Source organism: Marmota monax, unplaced genomic scaffold, assembly GCF_021218885.2.
Source record: "Marmota monax isolate L192 unplaced genomic scaffold, Marmota_monax_Labrador192_F-V1.1 WCK01_AAM20220418_F8-fsc00018, whole genome shotgun sequence".
Classification (NCBI taxonomy): Eukaryota; Metazoa; Chordata; class Mammalia; order Rodentia; family Sciuridae; genus Marmota; species Marmota monax.
This window is the reverse complement of record NW_026692201.1, coordinates 8997565-9025095: the sequence shown is the minus strand read 5'-3', so window position 1 is coordinate 9025095 and position 27531 is coordinate 8997565. Positions and strand designations below refer to the sequence as shown.

General features: G+C 37.0%; 2 protein-coding genes across 5 annotated transcripts in view; one reads left to right on the top strand and one right to left on the bottom strand.

Moving 5' to 3' along the window:
- Positions 1-8182, top strand: part of Acot12 (acyl-CoA thioesterase 12) — a 42620-nt gene extending 34438 nt beyond the window's left edge. For both annotated transcript variants that reach the window (XM_046427968.2, XM_046427966.1), the window contains exons 12-15: positions 2505-2638; positions 4646-4774; positions 6095-6221; positions 6446-8182. In XM_046427968.2, coding sequence (XP_046283924.1) covers positions 2505-2638; positions 4646-4774; positions 6095-6221; positions 6446-6595 — 540 coding nt within the window. In that variant the 3' untranslated portion in view covers positions 6596-8182. The remainder of the gene's footprint in view (positions 1-2504; positions 2639-4645; positions 4775-6094; positions 6222-6445) is intronic.
- Positions 8183-18031: 9849 nt separating this feature from the next.
- On the bottom strand, positions 18032-26779 carry Zcchc9 (zinc finger CCHC-type containing 9). Of its 3 annotated transcripts, none has more exons than XM_046427934.2 (6): positions 26436-26779; positions 24644-25050; positions 22006-22156; positions 21691-21783; positions 19808-19876; positions 18032-18617 (listed from the first exon to the last, which is right to left on the bottom strand). In XM_046427934.2, exons 2-6 carry the CDS (start codon positions 25022-25024, stop codon positions 18499-18501), a joined length of 813 nt encoding a protein of 270 aa, XP_046283890.1. In that variant the 5' UTR covers positions 25025-25050; positions 26436-26779; the 3' UTR covers positions 18032-18498. The 3 variants fall into 3 exon arrangements, with proteins under 3 accessions (XP_046283890.1, XP_046283908.1, XP_046283899.1); XM_046427952.2 differs by having other exon boundaries at positions 24644-25066; positions 26436-26505; XM_046427943.2 differs by lacking the exon at positions 26436-26779 and adding an exon at positions 26064-26397.
- Between the last annotated feature and the right edge of the window lie 752 nt (positions 26780-27531).

The window sequence follows — 27531 nt, the reverse complement described above, 5'->3', positions numbered from 1 at the left end:
TGATATTCACACCAAATTCAAACAGAATCTTCTTAGAATGAATAAACAACACCACTAATAAAATCTTAACAAAGCTCACTTCAGCAAATTTTGTGCCTACTTACTTTAAGCTTCATTTCACAGAATCAGTTCTCCAACCACCAGATGATAAAAAACGATTGAGTTACAAATGGAATTTATCCTCTGTGTCTCCTGAGTATAAAGGGGAAGTCATTTTCTTGGAGAATTGTCTTTGGAGAATTTTTTTTTTTTTCATGGAACAAAAGCTGTCTTTTCTTAGCCAAAATCAGCCAATGCTTCTTGTCCATTCTGCAGCCAGGTCGATGATTTGGGCAGTGGGACAACGAGGACTGTGTGGTCCTCACCTTCTGGTGGAGGAAATAAAACCTCATGTTTTATTTGGCATTCAATACGCCAAGGGAGCTCTGTAAAGGCAGAATTAAGTGGTATCTACCGAGCTTGATGTTGGCTTTGGCTCCATGATAAGAAGCAGCAGCAATGTGTCTGTAGCCTGGGGAGCATCTCCCTGGAAAAATGCTGCATTAACTTCCTAGGGCTGCCTTCACAGGATGCCACACACTGGGTCAGTGTCTCTCGGTTCTGAAACTTGCGAGTCTGAGAGCAACATGTTGGCAGGGTTGATTGCTTCTGAGGGAAAGAGAAAGAATCAGGACCATGCCTCACACCTAGCTTCTGGCACTGTGCCAATCTTTGCGTTCCTTGGCTTTGATGAATCCTTGGATGAATCTGTCTTCATCCTCAGGTGTTGTTCTCCTTGTGTGTGAGTTTATGTCCAATTTCTCCTTTTTATGTCAGATTAGGGGCCTACCCTACTGTAACGTGACCTCATCTTAACTAATTATATCTGTAATGATTCTATTTCCATGTAAGGTCTCATTCTGAGGTTAGGACTCCAACATGAATTTGAGGAGGAGAGAACACAATTCTACTCTTAATAAGTGCTTAGCCCAATATTATATCCCACTTCACTCTGGCTTCACCAAGGAATCTTCCTGCCCTGAGACCACAATAATCCAGAATTCCTCCAGGCAACATACCCTTAGTTCTTCTGAAATTTCAGAGTCCCAACAGTCTGTCCTAGAGCCACCTGGCCACTATGTTTTGAGAAAGTAACTTCCTCCTGGATTTAAATGATCTTCTTTTTCTCCCCTTGTGCTGGGGGCACAGGTAGGCATTCTTGGGCTAAGAAGGGTGGCTCTCAGCAACCTGCTAGAGCTCCATCCATGTTTTTCTTTGTGTTTGCGACCTACTCACATCCTAGGCCACATATGTGTTTGCACACTGGATATGAAGACATACTTGGCATCAAAGAGAGGTACTTTGCAGAAATAAAAGTAATCACTATTTGTATCTTAATGCTGCTTTTAATTAATTTCTCATTTTTTTGTATTTGCTTATTGATTATATATGTGTACATGTGTGTGTTTATTTATGTTTAAATAAATTATTTATATAAACATAAATAAACACATACATATTTATTTAAATATATATATATATATATATATATATATATATATATATATTTAAATAAAATTTTCTCCTTCATAGCCTGATTTTTCCATCTGCCTGATTCCTGCAGTGAAGTCCTAAACTCACATTTGTTTGTCTTCTCACACTTTGTTGCCATGGGAATGATAACATGGCAAATTTCAACACTAACTTCAAAGTACCCTGAAAAAGATAGAGAAAATGAGCAGAAAAGAAATGTGCTCTTAGCAGAACACACATATTGATTATTGTCAAAAGCACAGTAGAAGGAAAGCTCAGAATAACAAGGGATGCTTTAATGTTTAAGTATATGTCAAATGGCTCCCCATGATGGGCCTCCTCTTATCTAAGGAATAATATACATTAGAAATACAGGAACTAGCCTTGCAGAAGGATGAGTCCTGGTGATACAAAAATCAAAAGAATGCTTTGTGCTGAGGAAATAGGGTGTTTTAGGGGCCCTATTGAGAGACTGAGTTGGTTCTGGTGGTGGCTAGCTTGCATCCAGGGTCCCCTTAGCCCACTTGAAGATATGCTGATATTCTGGGAAAGTGTCCTAAGCCATAGCACTGGGGGCCATGAAGCACTGGCCTGCCTAGCAGTCTAGTGATATTTTCTGTGTCTCTCGGTAGAGGCAGGGAAACATCACAAGGAGATCAAGAGAGAAAGACTTATGTTCTTTATTTTTAAAGAAAAAAATTATTGCATAGTAAAAAACTCACCCTTAATTTATAGGATCAACATCCTGGTCAGATTTCTAGATTCCCAAGTATTCATGGTCAAATTGTCATGTTGAGGCTTCATTTTTATCCAGGTGACAAGGTGTCTTTTAGCTCATGTAATTGACCTATGATTTTACATATATATATATATATATATATATATATATATATATATATATATATAAAATCATATATATTAAAAATCATATATTTTTCAAAGCAAAAACATTAATTTTTCTCTTGTAACTTAATTTTTCTTATATCTTTTAGATAAAAATATATACTCTGGAAGAGCAAGATGTCTTATCTGTTTGGGTTGAAAAACATGTGAAAAGCCCAGCAAACTTGGCTTATTGTCTCTTGTCGGACTTTACAAAGCGACCTCTGTGGGACCCCCATTACATGTAAGAAGAAATTTAATTATTTTTCTTAATCACCCCTGACATCCTGTAAAAGATGCCCTCCACATTGTAGTTCTCTCCAGGGCCTAATGTTTTATTAATTAAGAATAATTATTAAATCTTGTTCAGCACAGAATACTATGTCAGGTGATATTGAAAGATGCAAAACAAAAATGAATGCTCACTTATTGGTCGTCTACATTGAGTTGACATGCTTTACCCACATCTACTCTAGTACTCCCAGTAGCATCAAGGTTGATATTATTTCTGTTTCTGAGACCTATTGAGATTGCACAGGCAGCAGAGTGATAGGACCTGAATTGGAATCCAGCTCTGCCAGGCTCCCAAGTCCACAGTGTTCTACTTTAACAGACAACCTCATTGCTCCTAACAAAGTGATTATCCAATGCCCTCCCCACTCTTGACTTTTAACAGGAAGTCTCTTCTTTATCTGTGAAGCAACACTCTCTGGCAAGAAGCTGTCAGAACAAGCAGGGAGTCCTGATGGAAAGGCATTCTTTCCCACTCCCTATGCACTATGTATGCCATGATGCACAGGGTGACTGCTGCCACCAATCTACTGCTCTTACTCTTCCTAATTCCTAGTTCAGTCTCTTCCATGATCTCTCCTTTCCTGAAATATTGTCAGCTCTTTATATTCGTGGATTCCACATCTGAGTATTCGACTAACCATAGATTAAAAATATTAGGGAAAGTATGGTGTCTATACTGAACACATAGACATTTTTCTTGTCTTCATTCCCTAAACAATACAAGATAACTCCATATGGAGCATTTTCATTGCATAAGTAATCTAAGGATGATTTAAACTATATAGGAGGGTGTGCAAGAGTCATATGCAAATACTATGCCATTTTATATGAAGGACTGGAGCATCCACACTGTTTGGTATCCACAGGGATCTTGGTACCAATCTCCTGCAGATACAGAGAGACAACTGTACAGAGCTGTGCACCTTGTCACCTATACTCAGTCCAGCTCTCTCGGCTACAGTGTTTCACAGGTGCCTTGCTGAAAAGCAAGGGCTGATCGCATGGGCCTCTTCTTATATTAAGTGTTACTATTTATTGCCAAATGTTGACAGTATAGAGGCACATCTTTAAAATTTTTAAAACTCACTGTGATTAATAACATGTAATAGACAATTTAATACCACTAAGGTGAAACATCTCTGGAGTCTTATGTTAGATTTGAATAGATACTAATAAAATGATCTGAGAAGAGGAAACATTTTTAATTTTCTTGCATCAACATTTGTAAATTCTCTCAAACACAAAGATCTTAGGGAGAACAATGTCTAAAGTTTGGCATTAATTCTTTAAAAATATCTCTCCCAGAATTCTCTATGTCACTTGACATCCCATTCAAATTGAACTTGAATGAATGGAGGAATGAATGAATGAATTCTAATTCAACTTACTTCTCTTGTACACGTACTTGTGATTCAGCCACTGGGTTCTGTTTTCATTTAATCCTCACAATAATCCCATAGATATTATCTACACCTCACAGATAAATAATAAAATGACTTGCCTAATGTCACATGGCTAGTAAATGGTAATCTGAGACTCAAAAGTCAAAGAAACTTACTGCTCTTTCCAACATGTCATACATATCATATTTCTTTACCTAATAGTCCTTCTTAAGCTGTTTGTATAATTCACTTTACTTGACCCTAGAGAAAAATAATTTTGTGCAAAACAGATTAATGCCTTCCTCTGAAGTATCCAGGGCAGTGAAGTTGGAGTCAAATGGCCAACACCCTTTCCATCACATGCAGAATTGCTCCTTTTGACCAAACAGCTCATTCCAAAGGCAGCTTTTGAGCAATGATGCTGGTTCTGGGGGCGGGGGGGGGGGTGGTGGTAAGTGAGCTGAAGGGCAAACATGGATGCCAACAATGAGACTGTGCACATTAATTGGGGAAGTGAATGCCTTATTCTAGCAGATATAAAAGTGTGCCCATTTTCCACTGTTCTGTTTACATAGGTTCTGTGAAGTCATAGACAGGGTGAATGAGAATGATCAAATATATTACATCATCTGCTCTGAGGTCAATGGTGACAAACCCAAAGACTTCATAGTACTTGTATCACGAAGAAAGCCTCTCAAAGATGGGTAAGTATCCACAGTTCAAGTGTCCTAACAATACCTTATAGTATAGCCTAGAAATGGAGAGTTAATATAAAGTAAGGAGCCAACATAGGCATTTCTGGTCTTGGATGATATTCATTTAATTTTTTCCTGGATGAATCTTTAGCTGTCATTTAAAACATGAACAATCACATATTAAGTGCCAGCTATGGGCAAAGTATCATGCAAGGATTCTCAAGCAGTTCTCTTCCCTGTTGCTCTGTAGAGATGTGAACCTGATTTTTAGCAAACCTTTTAAAACATTCCATTTTAAGTAAAAAAAAAAAAAAAAAGGCAGTGAATGCAAATAAATTCCAAAAGTTTGTTTAGGACTCACAGAGGCTCAACTGTGCTAGATAGACATACAGCACCAGCCATCAACTGATCAACTGGGGCACTGGTCTGTGTTCATCAGATTCCTCAGAGTGTGGTGTCTCAGGGGCGATGTCCCAAATATTCCCTCACGTGGATAACTAGAGTATCATATGTTATATCAAAAGATGAGAAATGCACTAAAGTTCTTTCTTAATAATTATGCAAAGTAATCCACAAGGCAGTGTGCCAATGAAGTACCTATAGAGACACTAATACAGAAACAGATTTATTGTTAGGTGAAAAATTATAATTATAACATACATGTGTAAGTAAAATCTATCTACATGTGTACATTTTCTTCTACAGATGTTAATATTATACATTTTTTATACAGCGAAGACTAGAGAACTACCCTCAAAAAATATTAAGAAGAGTGCTTTAGGGTAGGGAAGAAGATTGCAGGTAGAGTGGAAAGAAGGGAATTTTTTATTTTCTAGCTTACAGGGTTCTCTGTTGTTTGAGGTTCTTTAAAACAATGGGTATTATTTTCTTTTTAATATAAAGGGAGTGGAAACTGATATTACAACCCTTTAGAATATAAGGAAACTTTAATTTGGAGGCTGACCCCAGCTTTGGGAAGTTTTGCAAAATATGTATAATTCTTAAGGAGAAAATACCAATGGCCCTTATTCCTGTTCCCTACAATTGAATGCAGCCAGACAGAAGGTTTTCTGATGCAAGCCACTTAGAAGCTTTGCTTTTACATGGATAAACAAATTGCTTTGTGGGCTGAGGGTACAACTCAGTAGTAGAGTGCTTGCCTAGAATGCACCAGGCCCTGTGTTTGATCCCCTGCACTGCAAAAATAGATAAATAAATAAATAAATAAATAAATAAATAAATAAATAAATAAATTGAATTATAGTTTATTTTCTAATGACTGTTGTTTGTTTCTCACAAGAACCTGGAATGTGTGTTCTTAACTTTCAGCAACACCTACATGGTGGCAGCCAAGTCAATCATCCTGCCATCAGTCCCACCGTCTCCACAGTACATCAGAAGTGAAGTCATATGTGCTGGATTTCTTATCGAGGCTATTGATAGTACTTCATGCACTGTAAGTCTGATGAAGCATCTGCAAATTTCTTAGTTGCCCCAAATGTGGAAGAATCTTTTCATGTCCCCAGATTTCTTAATTAATTGTAGTCGTGTGTCCATTTCAGAAAGTCCCCAGAAGTTTAGGATCATAGCGTCCCCTCCATCAACCGAGATTCAGGTCCCTGCTTGAAAAAGCTCCAAGCCAATAAAAAATTAAAATATTGTGTTTTCTTTCTGAAACAGGTGTCTTACCTTAACCAGATGTCAGCTAGCATCCTTCCATACTTTGCTGGAAATCTTGGTGGCTGGTCAAAATCCATTGAAGAAGCAGCAGCCTCTTGTATTAAATTCATAGAGAATGCTACTGATGATGGACCTATCAGTGGACTGTAAATGGACAACTTTCAGTTACTTGCAGTTTAATTTCCTACTCTTAATTCCAAGTGCCTTCGTCCTGACACTTGCCAAATTTGGGGGCCACAGAATGATTTAATATGAGCCTAAACAAAATGCAGTTAAGAAGAAGTTAAATACCAAACCGAAATGTATATCAAGTTTAATCCTAGTGATTTGGATTAGCATTAAAAGAGCTTTAAAACTGTTAGAGATGATCTGTGGCTCTGCCTCTTCTAGCAGCACAGATACTGGAAAATTGCCTGGATGCAGTGTCACATGTTGTGTAAAATGGTACAAATATAGTTAAAATCATCATAAACATGTTTAGGTTACAGAGGCACAATGAGCTTGAAATTGCATAAAACATAAAATGCTGATCTGCTGTAGGTTGATTTAACGTGTGGTGGCATCTCATGTGCAGCAGGTATCTGCAAGTCAGGAGCATCTGACAAGATGTATTACATGTTTTAGAGCTTTAAATTATGAAGGCATTAAAACGTAATGGAATCCAATCAATTTTAGTAATAGGAACTACTTTACTAGTGTCATTTTACATATATTCAAGGTGGCTGGCCAATTTAGTATCTATTACTATATATATACACACAAAGTACCTGCAAGATGTGATATTGCAGGGAAAGTGAGTATTAACTGAGCTCTTCTTTCATAATCATTACATTAGCACTTTATTAGGGGATAGACTTTGACATTCTTATTCCACTCTAGGATTTGTCTTAACTCTTAAGACAAAGAAGAATGTGTCAAGTCAGCCTCCTTTAACCGACAACTTTTATAAGTTGTTGAAGGAGTTCTGCATTAGTGTTCGAAGGACTTACCAGGTGGAACTCATCCTGGTGTTGGTTTGCCAAGGCTCCACCCCTGCTCCCACCTGTCTACACACACAGTCTGTAGCTGGTCATAAGTAGTTTTACTTACTTTTACACTTAAAGTATTTTTATTTGTCAAGACATTTTTACGTATGTGAAAATTTTGCATATGTGAATTTTGGACTGTGCTGCAATTTTATGAATTAGCACTTATATATAATATGAAGCGTAGATATATAGATGAAGATGGTTATTCATTACCTTCAGAAGTAAAAAATTTGAGAATATTTTTATATTAAAAATGGTAAAAAATAGTAATAAAGGGGTTACATTACATTAAAATTTTGTATGCTGAAATATCAGACTTCTCCAATTAAGATACTTATAAATGCTGTCTGCCTAGCCTCAACTTTTGAGTTTATATTTTCAAAAACCTTTTTCCTGAACAGAATAGAAATATTGTAAGGATGAAGGAGTAAAGTGACTTTAGCCACTTCACGCTGAGACATAAAGATGTTGCTTACTCTCATTTACGGTAGTCTCACCTTAGCCCTGGGAGATACGTTCTAAGACCCCTGTGGATGCCTGAATCCACTGATAATGCTGAACCCTGTCCTATGTGTGTTCCTGTATATACATACCTGTGATAAAAGGCTTAGTTGACAAATTAGACACAATAAGAGGTTAGAAACAATAACTAATGATCAAATAGAACAATTGAACAATGTATTATAATAAAAGTTAAGTTAATGTGGTTTTTCTGTCTCTCAAAATGCTTTATTGTGCTGTCTATTGTGATGTGAGACCATGCCATGCCTTGTGATGAGATGGACTGAGGTGAGAAGAGGTGGACATTGTGATGGAGCATTAAGCTACTGTGGACCTTCTTACTTGAAGGTCAACAGGCACTGCAGTTTCATGACAGGGCTATTGATTAAAGGGCAGGTAAGAAAAACATCACCAATATGCTGGATACAGATTCATGTCCCTGGCAGGACAGAGCAGGATTATGCGAGATTTCATTAGGTTACTAAGAATAGTGCATGATTTAAAACTCATGAAATGTATTTCTGGAATTTTCCATATAGTATTTTTAGACAGCATTTGACTGAGGGTAACTGAAACTATGGAAAGCAAAATTGCATCTAGTGTGGGCGGGGGCTGTGTGACATTGGTATATTCTGTACCTACATGATTTTCTCCAAGGTACTACTGGTCACATATAGTTAGTTACTGCCATATTGGACAGTACAGACAAAGAACATTATAGAGGATCTTTGAATAGTGTTTGTTGGTCCATTTAATTTGCTCCAGTCTTATAGAGAAGACAGGTCCTGCTCTTTTCCATTTTTACCTATCCTCATATCACATAATTCCCTCTAACCTTCCTCAGATATTTCACTTTTATGACTCTGAACAAACACCTGTCTCTTTCTTGGATCATTCGGCATAGCCCAAATTAAAGTGCTCATTTTAAGGATTACTTTTCCTTAGAAACTTTGAAAGGGCATAGTTGACTAAAAGATAGCAATGCATCAGTTTCTACTTGGGGCACACCAAAAATATGAAATATGGTGTCCAAAATAATTCCACAGTTAGGCACTCCAGTTGCGAACTTCTGTAACCCTACATTTTCCTGTTTTAATCAGAATAGGTCTTATGACTCTTTCATGCATTCAATAAATATCAGCAAGAATTTGCTTTGTGCTAGACACTTTTAGGCACTACAGGTTCAGCAAGGAACAGGAATATGCTGATCATATTTGAAAAAAAAAACAAATAAATCATGTGGGATACCAGAAGGTATGTTTTATGGAAAAATAAAGCCATTAAAGAAGATGAGTACTGGGAGGAATTAGAAGTGGTTGTTGCTATTTTTTTATAGAGTGTTTGAGAAAGCTTAATTTGAGGATTGTTTGAGCAAAAACCTGAAGACAGAGAGGGAATGAGCCATGAAGAGCTCCTAATGCCGCATGCATCCTGCCAAAGATCTAGCAGAGACCCAGTCACTGGAGAGCAGTGTTTCTGGCTCATTCTAGGAAAAACAGAGAAGCTGGTGAGACTGAAATAAGAGTGAACGGTAATGGTAATTAGGGACTGTGGAATTAGAGACCTCACCTCCATTTATTCCCTTTGGTGTCCAGAATTCAAGCAAAAGTGCTCCAAAGAAAGCGGGTTCATCAAACATCTGTCCTCTGCAGAATAAGGACAGAAGAAGCAGAGAAATGGAGTTACGCTTATTTTTTCCTTAGGTGTGTCAAAGCACCTTTAAGCAACACTCAGGATGTTATGCCCTTTTTTTATGGTAAAGGTTTCCACATACTTCTAGCAGGACTGAAAGCTTTTTGATTAAGAGAAGAGCTCGTTCCTATTAATTCTTCCTGGTTTTTATGTAACTGAGTTGCTATCTGCATCCACTTTTTCTGTTACTTTTGCTATAGAAAAACATCCAGAAAAAAATATGCAAAATGATGAATAATTTTAATAAAGACTGAAATAAACCAGAATACTTTATAATACTTTCCAATGGTTTTGTTCATATTTCTCATTACATATTTCAGAAATGACCCTAGAAATTTTTACCAGCATAGTTACAAGGGTAAATTTGAAAACAAATGCTATAAAAGTATGTGTAAAGGAGCAAGTTTTGTGGCTTCGGATAGATTGTGAAAATAAGAACTATTGTTTTTTCCTGATTTACTTTTTCCAATTGAAAACAATGTAACTGTTGAGACAGGCAGCTCACCATGGGCCCTGAGTGGTCTTGCACATTCTTGCTTGATATGAAAGACTGTAAGACTCATCTGTTTCCTGATTCTGAAAAGTAGGTCAAGGTATCCACAGTATGGCTTCAGTGTACTGCTCTCTGGGAGAGGCAGGGGGAGGGACTGGCTGGTTGGCTACTAGCTAGAGTGCTTACTACTTACTCAAAAAATTCTAAGACCTGAGTCCACACAAACCCACTGTAACTGTAATATTCACCTTGACCCATTTTGACACCCTTATAGGTCTTGTGGAGGAAAAGAAAGTAACAAAAACTTGCTGATACTTATGCTGCTTACTGTGTCATGAGTAATATACTCTTTGGTCTCTGAATAGAGAGTCTTGTGTCTGTCTGCTCACATCCACTAAACAGGCTAACTTATTAGATTATTTAGAAACTCAGACCCTTCACAATTCTTGACAGCAACCTGTTTCCAGATTCACAAGTCAAAGACATTTTAGATTAAAAATGAATTTCTCATTTTATACCTGCAAGTATGAAGTACCATATAAAAATTACACATCTGCTTCTTTCACTTTCCATTTGGTGACCTTTTCAGAAACATTTGTGAGAAGAGGAGACATGGGTACTTACATCACTTAAAAATTCATCCCCCCACCACCATGTCCTCTCAGTTGAAACTTGTGGACTGGTAACACTTTACATTTCTTTTTTATTTGTTTCTTTTCTTTTCTTTCTTTTTTTTTTTTTGTTAGGGTGGGTACTGGGGATTGAACTCAAGGGACTCAACCACTGAGCCACATCCCCAGCCCTTTTTTGTATTTTATTTAGAGTCAGAGTCTCACTGAGGTCCTTGCTGTTGCTGAGGCTGACTTTGAACTCCTGCCTAAGATCCTCCTGCCTAAGCCTCCCAAGCCACTAGAATTACAGGTGTGTGCCACCGCACCTGGCAACACTTTACATTTCTGACCACAAATTTCAAAAAGGCATTCAAGGAGTCTGAATGCTACTGTATTTTCCTGCATGTTTCCTATTTTACTCTGCCTCCTCTTCCCTCAATCTTCTCATGTCTGTTTTACTAGAAGATCATAAACTTTAGAAAAGGCTTCATTAAGAAGGGTCAAACCATCAGGCAGGATCATCTTATATTGCCACACATGCACCTTCCACATTTCTGCTTGCTCCCCTATTAGAATGGATGAAGTATCTCTACTCCTAGCAAAGAACAATTTCTCTAACCTTCTCCAGAGCTTCCCTACTTTGGCTCCCTTTTTTCTCTGCATCAGGAGTTCCTTTACCTACTCGATTCTTTCCATTACCGTTAATATCTCTTAAAATACAACAAGGCGGCAGTTTGATCCCGTTTCCTAAACCCCATGCCATCTCTACCTCACTTATCTATAGATGTGGTCTTCTTATCCTTATTTTGTTCCACCCAATCATACTTCTACCTCTGCTACTGCACAAAGACTTCTCTCATCAGGTTCACCTGGGTTCTACTTATTGCCAAATCTATTGAGGCTGTTCTTAATTTATTTGATCTCTGTGCAGCTTTCACTGAAGTTAACCAATTCCTTCTTTCTGTAATTTTTCTCTTCTTGGCTTCTGTAATGTCACATTCTTAGATTTCCCTCCTATTCACTAGCCACACTTAAAAGCTTCAGACTTCCCAATATTAGGTTACCCTAGGGCTGTGTTCTTGGCCTCCTTCCCTCTGTCTCCACACTGTGGCAAGACTCTGGGTTTTAAAGAATAATCTGCTTGCTAATAACTCCCTTAGAACTGTGATTGGGCAAGGGTGGGGGAGGGAAGGAGAAGGGAACATGGGGGCAGGAAAGATGGTGGAATGAGATGGACATCATTACCTTAGGTACATGTATGTATGATTGCACACATGGTGAGACGCTACACTGTGTACAACCAGAGAAATGAAAAGTTGTGCTGTAATTGTGTTACAATTAATCAAAATGCATCCAGCTGTCATACAAATCTAATTAGAATAAATAAATGAATTTTGAAAAAACTCCCCTAGTGTATCACCTGTCTTAACCTCTATTGAACTTTATGCCTATCTAACAACTGGCTTGATATTTCCACTAATAGTCACCTCAAAGTCAACATTTACAAAACAAACCACTTAATGCTGCCACCTTTCCCTCCACAAATTCCTTTTTGTTCAGAAAATTCTATCAGCTCTGTATTAAAAGTTTAATCAGAACCTGATTACTTTGAATCAGCTTCACCACTCTAACCCTAGTTTAAAATACCATCTTCTCTTCCGGATTACCACCCATCTTCCTGTTTCTGTTGTTGCTTCTCCCTTCACTCTACTCTTAGCCCAGCAGACTGATCATGTCAGACTGATCATCTCTCCTCAAAATCCATGAACAATTTTGTATATCACAGAGGAAAAGCCAAAGTGTCACTCGTTATCTATAAGGGTCTGCATGGGACAAGAGATTATTCAGTAATACTCTCTCATTGCCATTTCTGCTTCCATGAATGGAGTACACTTTTCTAACCTCTCAGTTCTGATCTTGACCATGTCATTTATCAACAGAATATCAGCAGACAAGATGCAACCAAAGGCTTGAAAAGTGTTTTTGCAAATGGTCTTGTCCTCTTGTATCTCTACCACTATCATTAAAACACACACACACACACACACACACACACACCAGGGTTAACCTGATGGAAAAGGAAGAGAGAAAGAGACAGAAAATACACAGACTTATGTAGAATGGAATTGATTCATCTGAGCCCAGGTTAGATCAGACAATCCCAAACCAAACCACAGAGGCAGACTAGCTTAACTGAGATTGCCAGAGCTGTCTAAGTAAACCCAGCTGAGATCCCTAACTCACACTCTAACCTCTTTGCTGGGTTTGGACTGTACCAGGCATGCTCTCCCTCAGAATAATTGCAGTTATCTGTTCCCTCAATGCAGGACAGCCAAGGCTTTATCACCTCACCCCTTTCTGATCTTTGCTCAACTATCAACTTCTAAAAGGGACCTTTCCTAAGCCCCCTGTTATAATCAAAACCCCCTCTCCATAAGAACCCCCATTCTACCCTCTCTTTCTTGTAAGTACTTACCATTATCTCCCATATACATTTTATCTGCCTTGTCTGTCATCCCCCATTAGTGTAAATTCCCTGGGAGCCATGATTTCTCTCTGCTGTGATTATTGCTGTATCCCCAGTGTCAGTACATTGCCTGGTAAATACTAGGTATTCCACACATTTTCTTTGAGTGAATAAACTCGCCTTCCCATCTTTGCCATCTCGATGACAAAAGTTTTTATTGTTTGTTTTTGCCATTCAAGAACTTTATTATTAAGTGAAAGTAAAGTAAAAGCAAAGTGAGGCTTAGGCAGAAAGCACCCTCTAAAGAGTGGGCTATCTCCAGGCAGAGAACGACAAAGGAGACAACATTGTCTCCAAATTTATTACTGTTTGATGTTTACCAGGAGAATTGGGGACCACTTTCTGTACTCTTGGCCAAACAGGTGTTCACTCCTCCTTTACTTCAGGTGATGAAAGTTTTATTTGGTCCTGTCTGAAACTGTCCATGACAGAGTTTTAAAAGCTTTTTTTGGGTGGTGGGGGGATACTGGGAATTGAACTCAGGAGCACTCAATCCCACTGGGATTGTCTTTTTTATTTAGAGACAGGGTCTCACTGAGTTGCTTAGTGTCTCACTGTTGCTGAACCTGGCTTTGAACTTGCCATCCTCCTGTCTCAGCTTCCAGAGCAGCTGGGATTACAGGTGTGCGCCACTGAGTCCCATCAAAGTTTAAAAGTTTGAAATCCTTTCTCTGGACAAAAATAATAGGAAGATTTTTAAAATATTTTAATTCAGATACTTTCCCAGTTTAGACACTATTGTTATCTACAAGTTACACATTATTATCTTTATTTTTTCATCAATATTTATTTCAGTATATCTGTGAATATGCCAATATATTTTCTTAACATTCTTTTTTTGTCTCTTAGATCTTACATAGTCTATGACTTCACTTCTACCCAAAGAACAACATTAAGAATTTTATTTAGTAATGAACTATTGATGGTAATCCTATTTTATTTACCTTCCAATGACTTCATTTTTTCTTCATTGTTAAAAAAAAAAGTACAGTGCAGATATTACATGTTGTCTTCTGGCTTCCATTATTGTTATAGTGGGATGTCAAATATTTCTTCTTTTTTAATTATATATATTTTTAAAATATATATATATATATATTTTAGTTTTAGGTGGACACAATATCTTTATTTCATTTTTATGCCATGCTGAGGATCGAACCCAATGCCCCATGTGTGCTATGCAAGCGCTCTACCACTCAGCCACAACCGCAGCCCACAAGGAATATATTTTTATCTCTAATGCTTTAAAATCTTTTATTTCTATAATACCAAGTTGCCCATGTCTTTTTAATTTTTTTAATTTTTAAAAATGTACATATGACAATGGAATGCATTACAATTTTTTTTTTTTAGGTGTAGATGGACACAACACAATGCCTTTGTTTGTATGTGGTGCTGAGCCACAATCCCAGCCCCACATTACAATTCTTATTACACATATAGAGCACAATTTTTCATATCTATGGTTGCATACAAAGTATATTTACACCAATTTGTGTCTTCATACATGTACTTTGGATAATAATGTCCATCACATTCCACCATCATTTCTAACCCCATGCCCCCTCCCTTCCCCTCCAACCCCTCTGCCCTATCTAGAGTTCATCTATTCCTCCCATACTCCCCTCTCCTACTCCACTATGAGTCAGCCTCCTTATATCAGAGAAAACATGCGGCATTTGGTTTTTGGGATTGGCTAACTTCACTTAGCATTATGTTCTCTAATTCCATCTATTTACCTACAAATGCCATGATTTAATTTTCTTTTATTGCTGAGTAATATTCCATTGTGTATATATGCCACATTTTTTTATCCATTCATCTATTGAAGGATATCTAGGCAAAAAAAAAAATCTGCAAAAATTCTGGAAAATTTTTACACATTAAAAAAGTTTTCTCTTTTCTGTTCAGTTAAGTTTATAAGACCTTATGATATCCTCAGTTTTTGGTAATAGCTTTATATTGACCTCCATGCTACTTCTGGGACTGAGGCAGGAAATGGCAAGTTCCCACCAAGCCTGGGCAACACAGTGAGACCCGGTCTCAAAATAAAAAACAAAGAAGGACTGAGAATGTTGCTCAACTCAAGGTTTTTAGGGTTCAGCAGACATGCTGGCTTATCTTCTAGAGCTCTTTGAATTAACTTAGTATTTGACCTCTACAGATTCTGCCCTTCTTTGTAAACTTACTGATATTTTAAAGGAGTCTTTAAAAATTAACTTTATTCTACATTTTGGGGGTAATTTTCAGGGGCAAGACTGATTTGAGGGCCTTCACTCCTGCCAGAAACAAAATTAACTTCTATTTCTCCTCATCTATCTTCACTTTCACCACCATAATTCAAGACACTATCATCCCTCACTGCGAGAGATACAACTTCACTGTGTGCCCTCCTGTGCTCCTACAGCTTTCCTCTATCTAGGAACCAGAATGAGATTTTGAACATTTGTCAGGACATGTCCCTTCCTTGCTTAAAACTTCCCCTTATGGGGAAGGAAAGTAGATTCGTGGTTGCCTATGGTTGGGGCGGGTGGGGTCTTTGTGGGGTAGAAATGATGAGTGACTGCTAATGGGTGTGAGGTTTCTTTTGGAAGTGATGAAAATACTCATTGTGGTTATAGTTGCAAAGCTCTGGGAATATACTAAAAACCATTGAATCATACACTTTAAATAATCAATTGTATGACAAGTAAATTCTATTTCAATAAAGCAGTTATTTAAAAAAAAACAACAATAGCTTTCCAGCAGGCAGAGCACTTTCAGACTGATGAAAGACCTCTGAAAGTCTACATGAAAGCAATGGGAACACTAGCAAACATTGTTAAAATACATCTTTTTCAGAACTCTGGAAGTTAACAAAAGGCTTGCAACAATATTTATTTATGAAAGTGTCTGAATTTCAGTAAAAACATGAGTTTTAACTTGCCCTCATTGCAGCCTCACTATCACAGCACCTGATGAGGAGCGACTGGACAGGGCAAAATGATTTGGAGCCTCCAAGAAAACGAATACTGTGTGTCTGGTCTGGCAGCCCCCTAAAAAAGCCTTTGTCAGGACTTGTCTTTACTTGACTATATTATTAGGGGTGTCAGTGGAGCATCCCAGTAGGAATGCCCAGCAGGCAGGTAAGAAAATGGAGCTGAAACCTGGAATATCATAGGGCTGCTATAGATTTAGGAGTCCATCATAAAAAAAGTGCAAGGTAAGCTTGTAAGAAGAGATGACATTTACAAAGGTCTGAAGGAAGACTACTGTCAAGTCTTAGGAGATTCAACAAAACATTTTTAAAATACAATCAAATATCCCTTTCTGTTGTTTTCCCAAAGTCTCCATTCCATTCTTCAGCCTCATCTGCTGAATGAGGACATTTGCCTTAGTGACAATCACAATCTCAGTGCCTAAAAGAATACCAGAAACCTAGCAGGTGCTTGGGAAATATATAACAAATGAACAAATTAAATGTCAGCCTTTCTTTTCGGTACTAAGCAAAGAAAACACCCAACATCTATAATTCCTTTCAAGAAACACACTCAGGATTTCCCTGAATTTCTACCTCTGGTGCATTCCTTTCAGGTTCTGTACTTAAAGTTATATTCATCACCTGAATTTATTTCTAATGCTCTCACTTTCTCATTTATAGATCAATTACAATATAAACAAAGTGATCCAAGGAAGACAAAATGGGCACCATATACTGAATACTATCCAAAAAGTGCACTCTCCACTTGCAGCTGGAGTGAAGCCTCCTTTCAGTCTTCAGTTCCTGACAGGATGGTGAAATGTTTGGGTACATTCAGACTGAATGATTAAGGCAGCCTTACTGTCCTTCTCTGCCTGCTTGTGTAATTCCTTTTGAATGGCACTCATTTTCTTTGGCTCCAGGATGCAGAGCAGTATTTTGTCATCATGTTTTCTTCTCACATAGAAAATAAAAGCACAGCTCCTATTAAGATTGGAACAGTTGAGTTGTGCAGACATGAAAACAGAGAGAAGTGTTTCTTTTTTTATTTGGTAAATATTTTGCTTTTGAGGCATCAGTAACTAATCACAGCTGTTTCCTTTAGTTACAAATGGATTCAATCAGGTAAAATTTCAAATGAAACACACAAACCACCAGAGTCATTCCATTATACAGTACAATGGTAGCGTCAAGCCTTGTGAAATATATGTATTAAGTATGCATGTATTCATCAAATCAGACAAAGAAGCTAATGGGTCTCTGATTAGTGTTCTAACTCTATTATGGTGATACTTTCATCTCGCCCTGACTCATCTAAAACATGAGAAACAAAATGCTATTAAATTTGATATACAATCTGTTATGTGCCATCATTGTGGTTAAATTCTGCACACTGAATTTGGGTGAGAATTTTTTTCTTGAAAATCAAAGGCAAAAAAGAGTTTCTGTTATGCTGAGGTACCTCTCAACTTTAACATTAATAATTTTTTTTTAAAAAAAATATTCTTTTAGCTGTAGATGGGCACAATCCATTTATTTTATTTGTTTATGTGTTCCTGGGATCGAACCCAGAGCCTCATGCATGCTAGGCAAGTGCTGTACCACTGAGCCACAACCCCAGCCCCAACATTAATAATCCTTAACTATGTCAAAACTGAAACAAAAACCAAATCCCTGCTTATCCCCATCCAGGATTCTTATAAAAGATTTTGATTTCAAAGGGATTGTTATATGGATATTAATGAACAATGACTAGTTCAATACAGAATCAGATATTCAGGGAACAGCAAGTGCATTTTTATTCAATATTTTAAAAATACAGACTTTATGGCAATTTATAAATTTCTAGTATAATAATTGATACTTTACACCGAGAAAACAATATGACCAAAAATTCATTCACAAATGCAAAGCAGTATGCTTTTATTATGTATGTGTGTGTGTATATATATATATATATATATACACACACACATACATACATACACATACATATATATAAAATCAACTATATAACTTAGTTTTGTCTAAGTTTTCTCCATTAAAAACAAGTTCTTTCAGAGAATCCAATTTAATCATCTTGTGCTTTTCTTCAGTGATTTTCTCCAAACAGCGGTAGAAGTACTCATTGATGGACAGAATGAAGTAAACTGTTCTTGGGACTAAGGAAGCCTAACTTGTAAAGCACGCCCAGTTCGGAAAATAACAATGTGATAGTAATTAACAACGATACTGAACATTATTAAAAATTGACAACTTTAGGTATTTTTGTTTGGGGTTTCTTTGGTTTTGGCACATCCAAAATTTCTTCATAGTCTGCACTCATCCCCTTTGCCCAGCGACCAACTGTGACCATTCGATCTGTAAAAGAAAAGACAGTATATAAGGAAAAGGCTAATCAAATGCATCCACTTAGATTGATAATGGGTTAGCAAAGGAACTAGTTTTGACGTGAATAATCTCAAAGAGGGAAGACTCCATCACTCACAGAAAGTGAGCAATTCTGTAATTGATTATAACCCTTGATTTCAGAGTACCACAGGCAATTTCTCATCCCAATTAGGGAAATGCAGCAACTACTTTGCAATGCACAAACTGATGAGAAAGCTCTTTCATTCTTTCCCAGAGTTCATCATTATAGAGTCAATGAATTCCAAGAGTCTGTAAACAGCAAGACTTATGAAGCATTGGTTTTAAATGCACAAGATTCCACCTGTGAAATTATACAACATCTGCTTGTCAGTCTTATCATTTGGGAAGTGGCAATCCTCCCAGGAGGGAGAATTCAAATTCCACTTCATCATTTCAATCTTACTCCCTAAACTACAGTAAAGACTATCTTATTCTAGACAAGACTGTAAACAAGAACTCTTGGGTCTCACATTTAAATGTTAGGGGTAAGAAATAAGAGGCAAATATACTAGTGTACTACTGTGGCTTATTGATATAAAAAGAAATGTGCTTTTTTCCTCAAGAAGCACTGCTGGGCTATCTTACTGCCTTGCTTTCTTTAATACAAGATCATCATCATTCTAATCCAGGCAAACTAATGGAATGATGATCCTCACCTCCTCAAGTCAGCTATAGGTAGAGCCAACATTTATGAAGTTGTGATGAACAGGCTAGTATTTCATCAGGGAGAAAATAACTAGCCAGTTGCTGTGTCATTAACACATCTGTAATATTTTTGGCAGTTTTTGCAATCACTCTGAATCATTTAGGTACACACAAAGCAAAGCATTTATGAATGCATCCCGTCCTATTAATGTTGAAAGTTATTTTCATATTTTGATTTTTCTCTTAGTGAAAGGAGACTTTAGGCTCCATTATATTTAAATTCATCAGTTACCAAATATAAAAATTAATGAATAAGACGTTTTATAAACCAGTATCCTTTCAGGCTTATTGGTCAGTTTGTCCTCTGAGAACAGCAATAGGAAAGCAGGTCATCTTAAGATCTGTAGAACTCCTATGAGCTACTAATAACAAAAGGCAGCAAAAATAGAGAAATAATAAAACTACCCTTATGAAATAGAGGCCCAGGGACTTACCTGAATTCTGACTTTCAGGGCAATCTTTCTTAAAGTGTTCCACAGAACCACAAAGTTTGCAACCACCACCTATTGAAAGAACAAAGTTACTGAATACTATCCATACTTAACACAGGGCTTTCAATATCTCAAAGCAGTTTCATATTTTATTTAATCTTCACGTCTTTGTCAGCTGTAAAAGTAGCTGGAGTCAGATACCTAGGTAGGTACAAGGATTCCTAGTAATAATTCATTCTCCACTCCTCTTACCTTTCCAGAGTACTGCTTTATCTAACCACTATCTCTTGAACTTGGCCTTCTGGGTACGAGGAGAGGAGAGGAAGGGAGGGGAGGGGAGGGGAAGGTGGAAGGGTTTTGTCTAAGAACCATGGCACAGAAACTTGGATCTTGATCATAGTTAGACAATCAGAGGTCTGTGGAGTCTTGGACTTGTAACAAAAGTTGTTTGCAGATGCATTTTTCTGAGGAGGATGTCCATAATTTTTATTGGATTCCCAAATGGTCAATGATCCCCCCAAAAAACAAATAAACAAACAAATAAGAAAACAAAGGTTAGGAATCACTACTGTTCTATTCTACAGGTCAGAGAGGATTAAGCAGTTAGGAAAGGTACAAAATTAACTTTTGTTTTAGTACCTTCCATGGACAGGCCCCTTAACCCTAATAAAAATGCCCATCTATTTAAGTGACATTTCAAGATTGTGAATTACAACACACATGGTTTCTAAATGAGTTTTTCACTTAACAATAAAACACTATTGCTTAGTGTTCAGGCATTACTATAATCATGCTTATAATATTAAGCCACTTAGAAAAAGGATACAAATCTGGCTGAAATTTCAAGTTTATGTTATTTACTCGTCTTGCCTTTCTTTTTTAAGCCTCTTTACCATTTTATATGACACAGTGAAACAGAAGAGGCACTTGAAAAAATACAATTTAATCCTCATAATAGGTAAATGCCATACTTGACTAAATCTAAGATAATACTGATCATAACATGTATCATTATTTCACATATCTCCCAGAAAAAAAGATGTCAATTATGTGAGACCCAACAGTGATAAGATCTATTCTGATTTAGATTTGAGATGGTAAAAAAAAAAAAAAAAATGTGTGTCTTGGAATCAATAAAATATGAAATATAGTTTTCTCATCTCCATTTTATAGGTGAGGAAACTGAGATGAAAGAAGTTTAGTAAGTTGATCAAAGTTTTATAGCTCGTGAGTGGTAGTGCTAGGTTATAACCCAAGTCTGACTGACTCCAAAAGCTATGCTTTGGCACTGGACTTCTCCAGTGGGAACTCAGCACAAGACACAAGAGATGTCTACAGCCTGATGGTGCCAGCCAAAACATGAATAGTTAACAATCTCCTCCTAATGTTTTAGACATCACAGGCTTTATTGTAGGACCTTAAGACATTGGCTGAGCTTAAATTAAGAAAAGTTACATGATCCCATGCCAGATAAGGAAAAAATTCAGAAATAAAACTGAGTAGTGTATACCATCCTTTCTACCAAAATGAGATGCTAGGCTGAGATTAAATACATAACATTATTTTAAAAATCTTTTAGTTTTGATATGTAATCCCTCTGCTTCTGTTATGTTTAAAAGTACAAATGTATAACACACTCTCAAAAAAAAATGTTTGAAAAATACACCTTAGTTTTTTCTGACTTATTAATATATCAAGACATATTGTACAAAAATTCCAGTACATTAAAAGCACTTGTTAAAAAAAACTGTGAAATTCTTGAGATTGCACTATTTATTCCAAAATGTATGCACTAACTGATTAAGAGTGTAAATAAATCAAATGACAACTCTGCGTGATGATTTTTCATGTTTGATAGTTTGATGTATGAGGGTAACAGTACTCACCATCAGCATAGAGTCCTTTGGGATTATCAGGACATGAACGGGACAGATGCCCCATTTCCCCACAAACAAAACATTTTGCAAAAGGAAATTCACCTGTAAGAATCACCAGTTTGTATTAAGTTGATTCTGTATACAGCAAGTTACATAATTCACATTACTTTAAAATAATTTCTTTTTACATAACTTGAAATTTTATGATTTCAAAATATTAAGTGTCATACTTATAACAAATTCTGTCAACAACAAAAAACTCAGTTGGCTACTTATCGGTCACTCCCCCAACCCCAAAACCCAAGAAAGTAAAAGAGAACATACCAAGAGCTGGGTCTACTTTAGCCTTGCACTTGGTTATTTCGTGCTCTGTGGACCCACATCGATAACATATTCCAGTGCCCATATCTTGATTTTCAAGGGCAGCTGGGCAATCTGCAACTCCATGGCCAGGTTTTCTACAATGGAAACATACCTAGAAAAACAAAAAGTGAGTTTCCACATTGCAAAACTACACTTCTTATCAATAATGTCTTTAAAACATTTCTCATTTTAAAGCTATTTAGCTTTTTTAAGAAAAAAAAAAAACAACTCAATATATTATTTGTAGAATAACAAGTGTTTCTCACATTCCTGACTAGAGATGTCATTTCCATCAGAGGGGTTCAATGCTTTTAAAGATTTTCAATCTCCAAATCTATCAATCTCAGAAACAATGTTATATATGGCTTTAAACAGGCAACTGTGTAAATGAATTGAATAAATATGGACTATTCATTTTATTAATAGGAAATGTCTGCACCAGAAAAATGAAGCTTTTTAATGGCTATAAAATTAGCACTCAAATTAATATTTACACTTTTAGGGTTCACATAATTGAATGAATTTGGTTCAAATGTTTCCAATTAAAGCATGATTCATATCACATAATATATTTTGTAGCAAAAATTATATCCTCTTTTTTTGGTACCAGGAACTGAACTCAGGGGCACTTTACCACTGAGCCACTTCCCCGCCCTTTTTATTTTTTATTGTGAGACAGGTTCTCACTAAGTTGCTTAGGGCCTTACTAAGTTGCTTTAAGGCTGGCTTTGAACTTGTGATCCTCCTGCCTCCTGAATCACTGGGATTACAGGTGTGTGCCATTACACCTGGAATCTATTGTTTTTGTACTTTTCATAAAACTTAACATTCAGAAATAGAGTTTCATTTTTAGAAGATATGCACCATATATTGTAAAGGGATAATTATAATTATCTGGCTCTTACACAAAACCTAAACAATATACAGATCTTTACATACTATTCAGCAATGTGGTACATATTTTTCTGCCAAAATGAAACAGAACATCAATTATAATCAGAAATGAAAGATATGTGAATTATTTTATTTAAGCTGGAAAAATGTACATGTATTTTTTAGGTAACAAATAGTCATTTAACTTTTTTTTGTTGTTTAATAAGCACAGGTTTTCTTTAAAAAAGGCAAATTCAACAAGCAAAATAAAACACATTTTGTACCTCTGTCCTTTCTTTTTTTTTTTTTTCCTATTTAATAACATTGGAGAAGAATGAGTCCCTTTAAAGTCTACAATAACTTTTACACTTAAAATGAACTGATCTAAATGAATAGACTATATTTATTCTACCACTGAAGGAAAAGTTACTGCTAAAAATTGGATCACCACAATGAGAAGTCTTGGTCTCTTGGTTTAATGTAAATTAGCTTATAGAGATTTGACTGATAAATCTTTGTATTTTAATCAATTTATTAGCCTTTAAGAACTGACACACAGTATAAGGAATTTTAAAAACAGCAAGAAAATGAATTGACAGTAGGTTAAAACAAGCCATATACTATTTATTAAGCACTCCTTTTGTGAAAAATAACATCATTAGTCCTTAATTACAAGCATAAAGCTTTTCTTAAGAAGTATAACAGTAAATGTCTTCAAATGGTCTGCAGTCCACCATACAGCCTATGTTGATTAAATTATCTTCAAGTTAGATTAACTTTCCTGGCTTAAAGATATTTTAAAATAACTGATTTTACAAGTGAAACAAAACTTTATCCTAATCCAAATAAAAATGATTATTTTCTATCCAAATTTATCCATAAGGGATACTTTACCAGTGTGATCCCTAAATAGTCAATTTTAAATATAATAATACAGTCTGTACCGGTATAAACAGTGCTCTCCATTTCACAATTCTAAGAAAAAAATCAAAGTGTAATAACTGGCAATATGTCCTGATTCTTTTTTAGCATCCTGGTAGAAGATGGGAAATTCACTTAGAGAATGGAAAAAATTATATTAAGTATTTCATTTCCTGTGTTTGACATAGTTTAAAATCTAGGACTAGGCACTGCAGAAATAAACCTGCTGCCCCCAGCATTATTCAGAATGTAGTATTGCTAAAAGAGGGAGCAATTACTAGAAAATCTCAAGGAGTTTTAACTCTGCTGTTACTACTAGTGTGATTCATGCTAGATCTCTTTTTCTTGTGTCTTGAATTTTTATGGATAAAGATAAAAGAACATCCATCCTTTCCAAGTAATGGGAACTACACACATTTAACCTGTGGTACCTAATCTTCATTTTTTAAATATCGATTTGAAAAAGGGCAATTGGAAGACAGGGTAAAGAACATAAGTTTTAAAGTCTGGGACTGAATTTCACCCGATATTGGTTAATTGGCTTACAGCAAGTTATTTAACCTGCCTACAATTCAGTATTTTGTACCCATAAAATAGGGATATTGCCATCATCTTTGTAGTGCTGTGATGACTAAGCAATGTATCGAGTGCCTAGCATATATGTGCTGAAGTACAAGACCTTAAAAAAAATGCTTTATAAATTTAGGACAAAAGTAATTAGACCCTTCTATGTGTATGTGTGAGTATATGAATGACAATTTCTAACTATATAAAGTAAATAACATGGAAGAAGTGATTATCTCACCATTGCATTTTTCTTTGCTGCTTGTCTTTTTAATCGTCTTCCTTCCCGTCGACTGTCTTTCTTTAAAGCAACTGCAATTTCTTCCCTTACTTCCTGGCTGTCCATTGCTATCATGTCCCCATTGTGAACCATCTGTGAGTTCTGTTTTAGGTATTCCATGAATCCATTTACATCTTCATTTAAGTACTCTTTCTTTTTGTTCTTTTTATGTTTTGCTTGGGGTGCAACATTTTTAAGGGAGAGTCTATTGGCTTCAGGTTGTTTGCGATTTGGTAGATTTTGGCTTGTTCCCTCCAAGGACCCCTTCTTCATGTCCTCCCATGATGTTGCAGGCAAGGGTCTCTTATTATGTGTGGTAGTAACTCGTGCCCACCTGGTCATGTTGCATCAGAGGTACCTTATCAGTCCTTAAGATAAGCATGTCTGGTTAGTCATCAATTAAAAAAAAAAAAAAAAAAAAACAAGAGATGGTATATCGGTATCAAATATGCTCATGTTAAACTTTTAATTATTAAAATACTTTTAATTGCATTTAGATATTTACATATATTAAATTCTATATGTTGTATAGATATGCTTCTAATATAAATCTGGCACTTGCCAGGGAAGCCACCACACTGGTCGAAATAAAAAGCATATATATTTGCTTAAAACTGGAAAATAACTTGCCAAGAAATTATTTCATAAATTATAAACCACACAGTAATACAGTGAATGAACAAAGTTATTCCTCCCAAATCCTGGCTGTTTATTTTTCTAACTCCCTGTGCTACTTTCTCACAATCTTCTTTCTTAGTCTTCCGACACAACAGTTGGGCTAGCAGATTAAGAAGAATCCAGAAATCTTGTCCTTTAATGTGATTTATCTTTATAACCCTTCTTGGCAGAGTTATAAATAAAACTGGTATACAAAAGTGTTTATAGTCACATGGTGATATCAAGTCTTCCTCTCTTACTAATTTGAGTATCTGCAGCTTGCAGCCCAGAAGTTTTAAATAATCTTCAATTAGTTACTTTAAATTATGATTTAAAACATACAAAATATTTAATACTAAAAAGTATATCTTGGTATTGTGTCCCAAAATATACTCTAATATTCAGAAAAAGAGATTTCATTTTGATGCATACACATTTTAAAGGAGTAATTTCTTTTACAAAGAATTATTTGGCTCCAACATAAAACGGAACAATGTTTCGGTTACTTTACATACTAAGTAACAATTTGGAAAAGTTTTTTCTCTGCGGTGAATGAGAACATCAACCACCATCAATGAACGATCAGATCTCCTACTAGGTAATCCCTTTTAGGGCAGCATCCTGTGTGCCAATCAGCGTGAGGGCCTCAGCTCCCTAGTCTCAAACAGGGCACCAACAGGAGCCGAGGGGCCGACCCGGAGAACTGGTGGGCGACGCTACACACCATTTTTACACGCGCTCGTGCCGAAGATTCTGCGCCTGGCAAGAGCGGCTAGAGCTGTTCCCCTGAGTACATAAGAAGGAGGCGCTCTGGGTATCAGGGGGTGAAGTGGGAGAGCCCAGCCTGGAGGGGTCCACGGCGGCCAGCGTCCCAACAGCTGAGGCCGATCCCAGAGCCGGCCCCTGACAGGCCACACATCTCTGCGGTTCCGCCCCACTGGAAGCAGGGGGCTCTCAGGGATCCAGCAGCCAGTTCCTCCGCCCTCCCGCGTTTCCATTTAGGTCCGGCCAGATCCGGGGAAATCAACAGGAGGTTCCCTACGACATCCAGGGACTCGGGGATCTCACTCCCAGTATGCCACGCGCACTTTCTTACCTCGCGCGATTCCTCCAGAGAAGCCGAGTTAGCAAGCCAGAGAAGCCCGGCCCCCCTATGGCACCTGGGATATCGAGACCGGAATCACGAATGTCTTGATAGAGCGTCATTTCCGGTGAGCCATCTCCCGTTTGTAGGGAGAGGCGGCGTTGTGGGCTTTTCAGATTCTTTTGAGCGCGTAAACGAGAAAAAGATTGTGGATTTCCTGGTGTTTGAAGGGTGCTGCTCTGGACGCCGATGACCCAGATATGAAGAGTGCACAATCTTCATATCTGTGTTGTCTGTGAATTTACAACTTAGTGGGAGAAACACTGGAGTGGGGAAAGAGATGTCCAAAAGTTCCTTGAGACTGTGGCTTGAACTGGACTTCGAAAAACAACAAACATCTGGCAAAATTGAGAGTGGGCGGGAGTTATAAACATTTCAGACGGAGGCAAGGTAAAGGTATTGACTCAGTGGGAGTAAGTCACTGTGATAAAAGTTAACAACAACAACAAGCATTTGAGGGCTCTATTTGATGGGGGAGGTACCCTATGGTCCTGTTCAATGCTAGGTGAGCATTCAATTGAAATATTACACCTTGTGGCCAGGGAAGTTTAAGAGGTAAAACCTACTTTCCTCAACAACTCATTATTCTCTCCTGGATACCACCACCAGTTGTACTAGTGATAAAATGGCATCACAGCCACACGGTTCACTCGGACCACTACTCCATCCCCACATCATTCTGCATTTATTTTACTTCTTAAATATCGGTCCACTTCCTCTCTCTCTGCCACTTTTTTTTTTAATTTAAATGTGCTACAGAAGATCTAACCCAGGGCTAGACAAGCGCTCTACCAAATGAGCCACAACCCCGGCTCACTTTGTTTCTTTTTATCAATACTGCTACCTCCCGTGTTCCAGCTTTCTTCTTGTCTCACCACCAGCAGTGCTTCTGGTCTGGGCATTGGTTCTCCGTCAAATTCACTTTCTCTGCCTTTTTGAAGTGAAGCTTTGAAAATGTAAATCAGATTGCCAAATCAGATACATGCAATGTACTTCAAACCCTTCCATCCTTTTTCATTGTTCTTAGAATGAAGTTCAAACTCCTTAG

Bases quoted from the DNA above. Each gene is read 5' to 3' on its own strand.
- Zcchc9 (XM_046427934.2), bottom strand. From the start codon at position 25,024: ATGACCAGGTGGGCACGAGTTACTACCACACATAATAAGAGACCCTTG. The intron at 22,157-24,643 runs GTGAGATAATCA...TTGTTTTTCTAG, and splicing joins CAGCAAAGAAAAATGCAATG to GTATGTTTCCATTGTAGAAA. The intron at 19,877-21,690 runs GTGAGTACTGTT...TTCTTTCAATAG, and splicing joins CAAAGGACTCTATGCTGATG to GTGGTGGTTGCAAACTTTGT.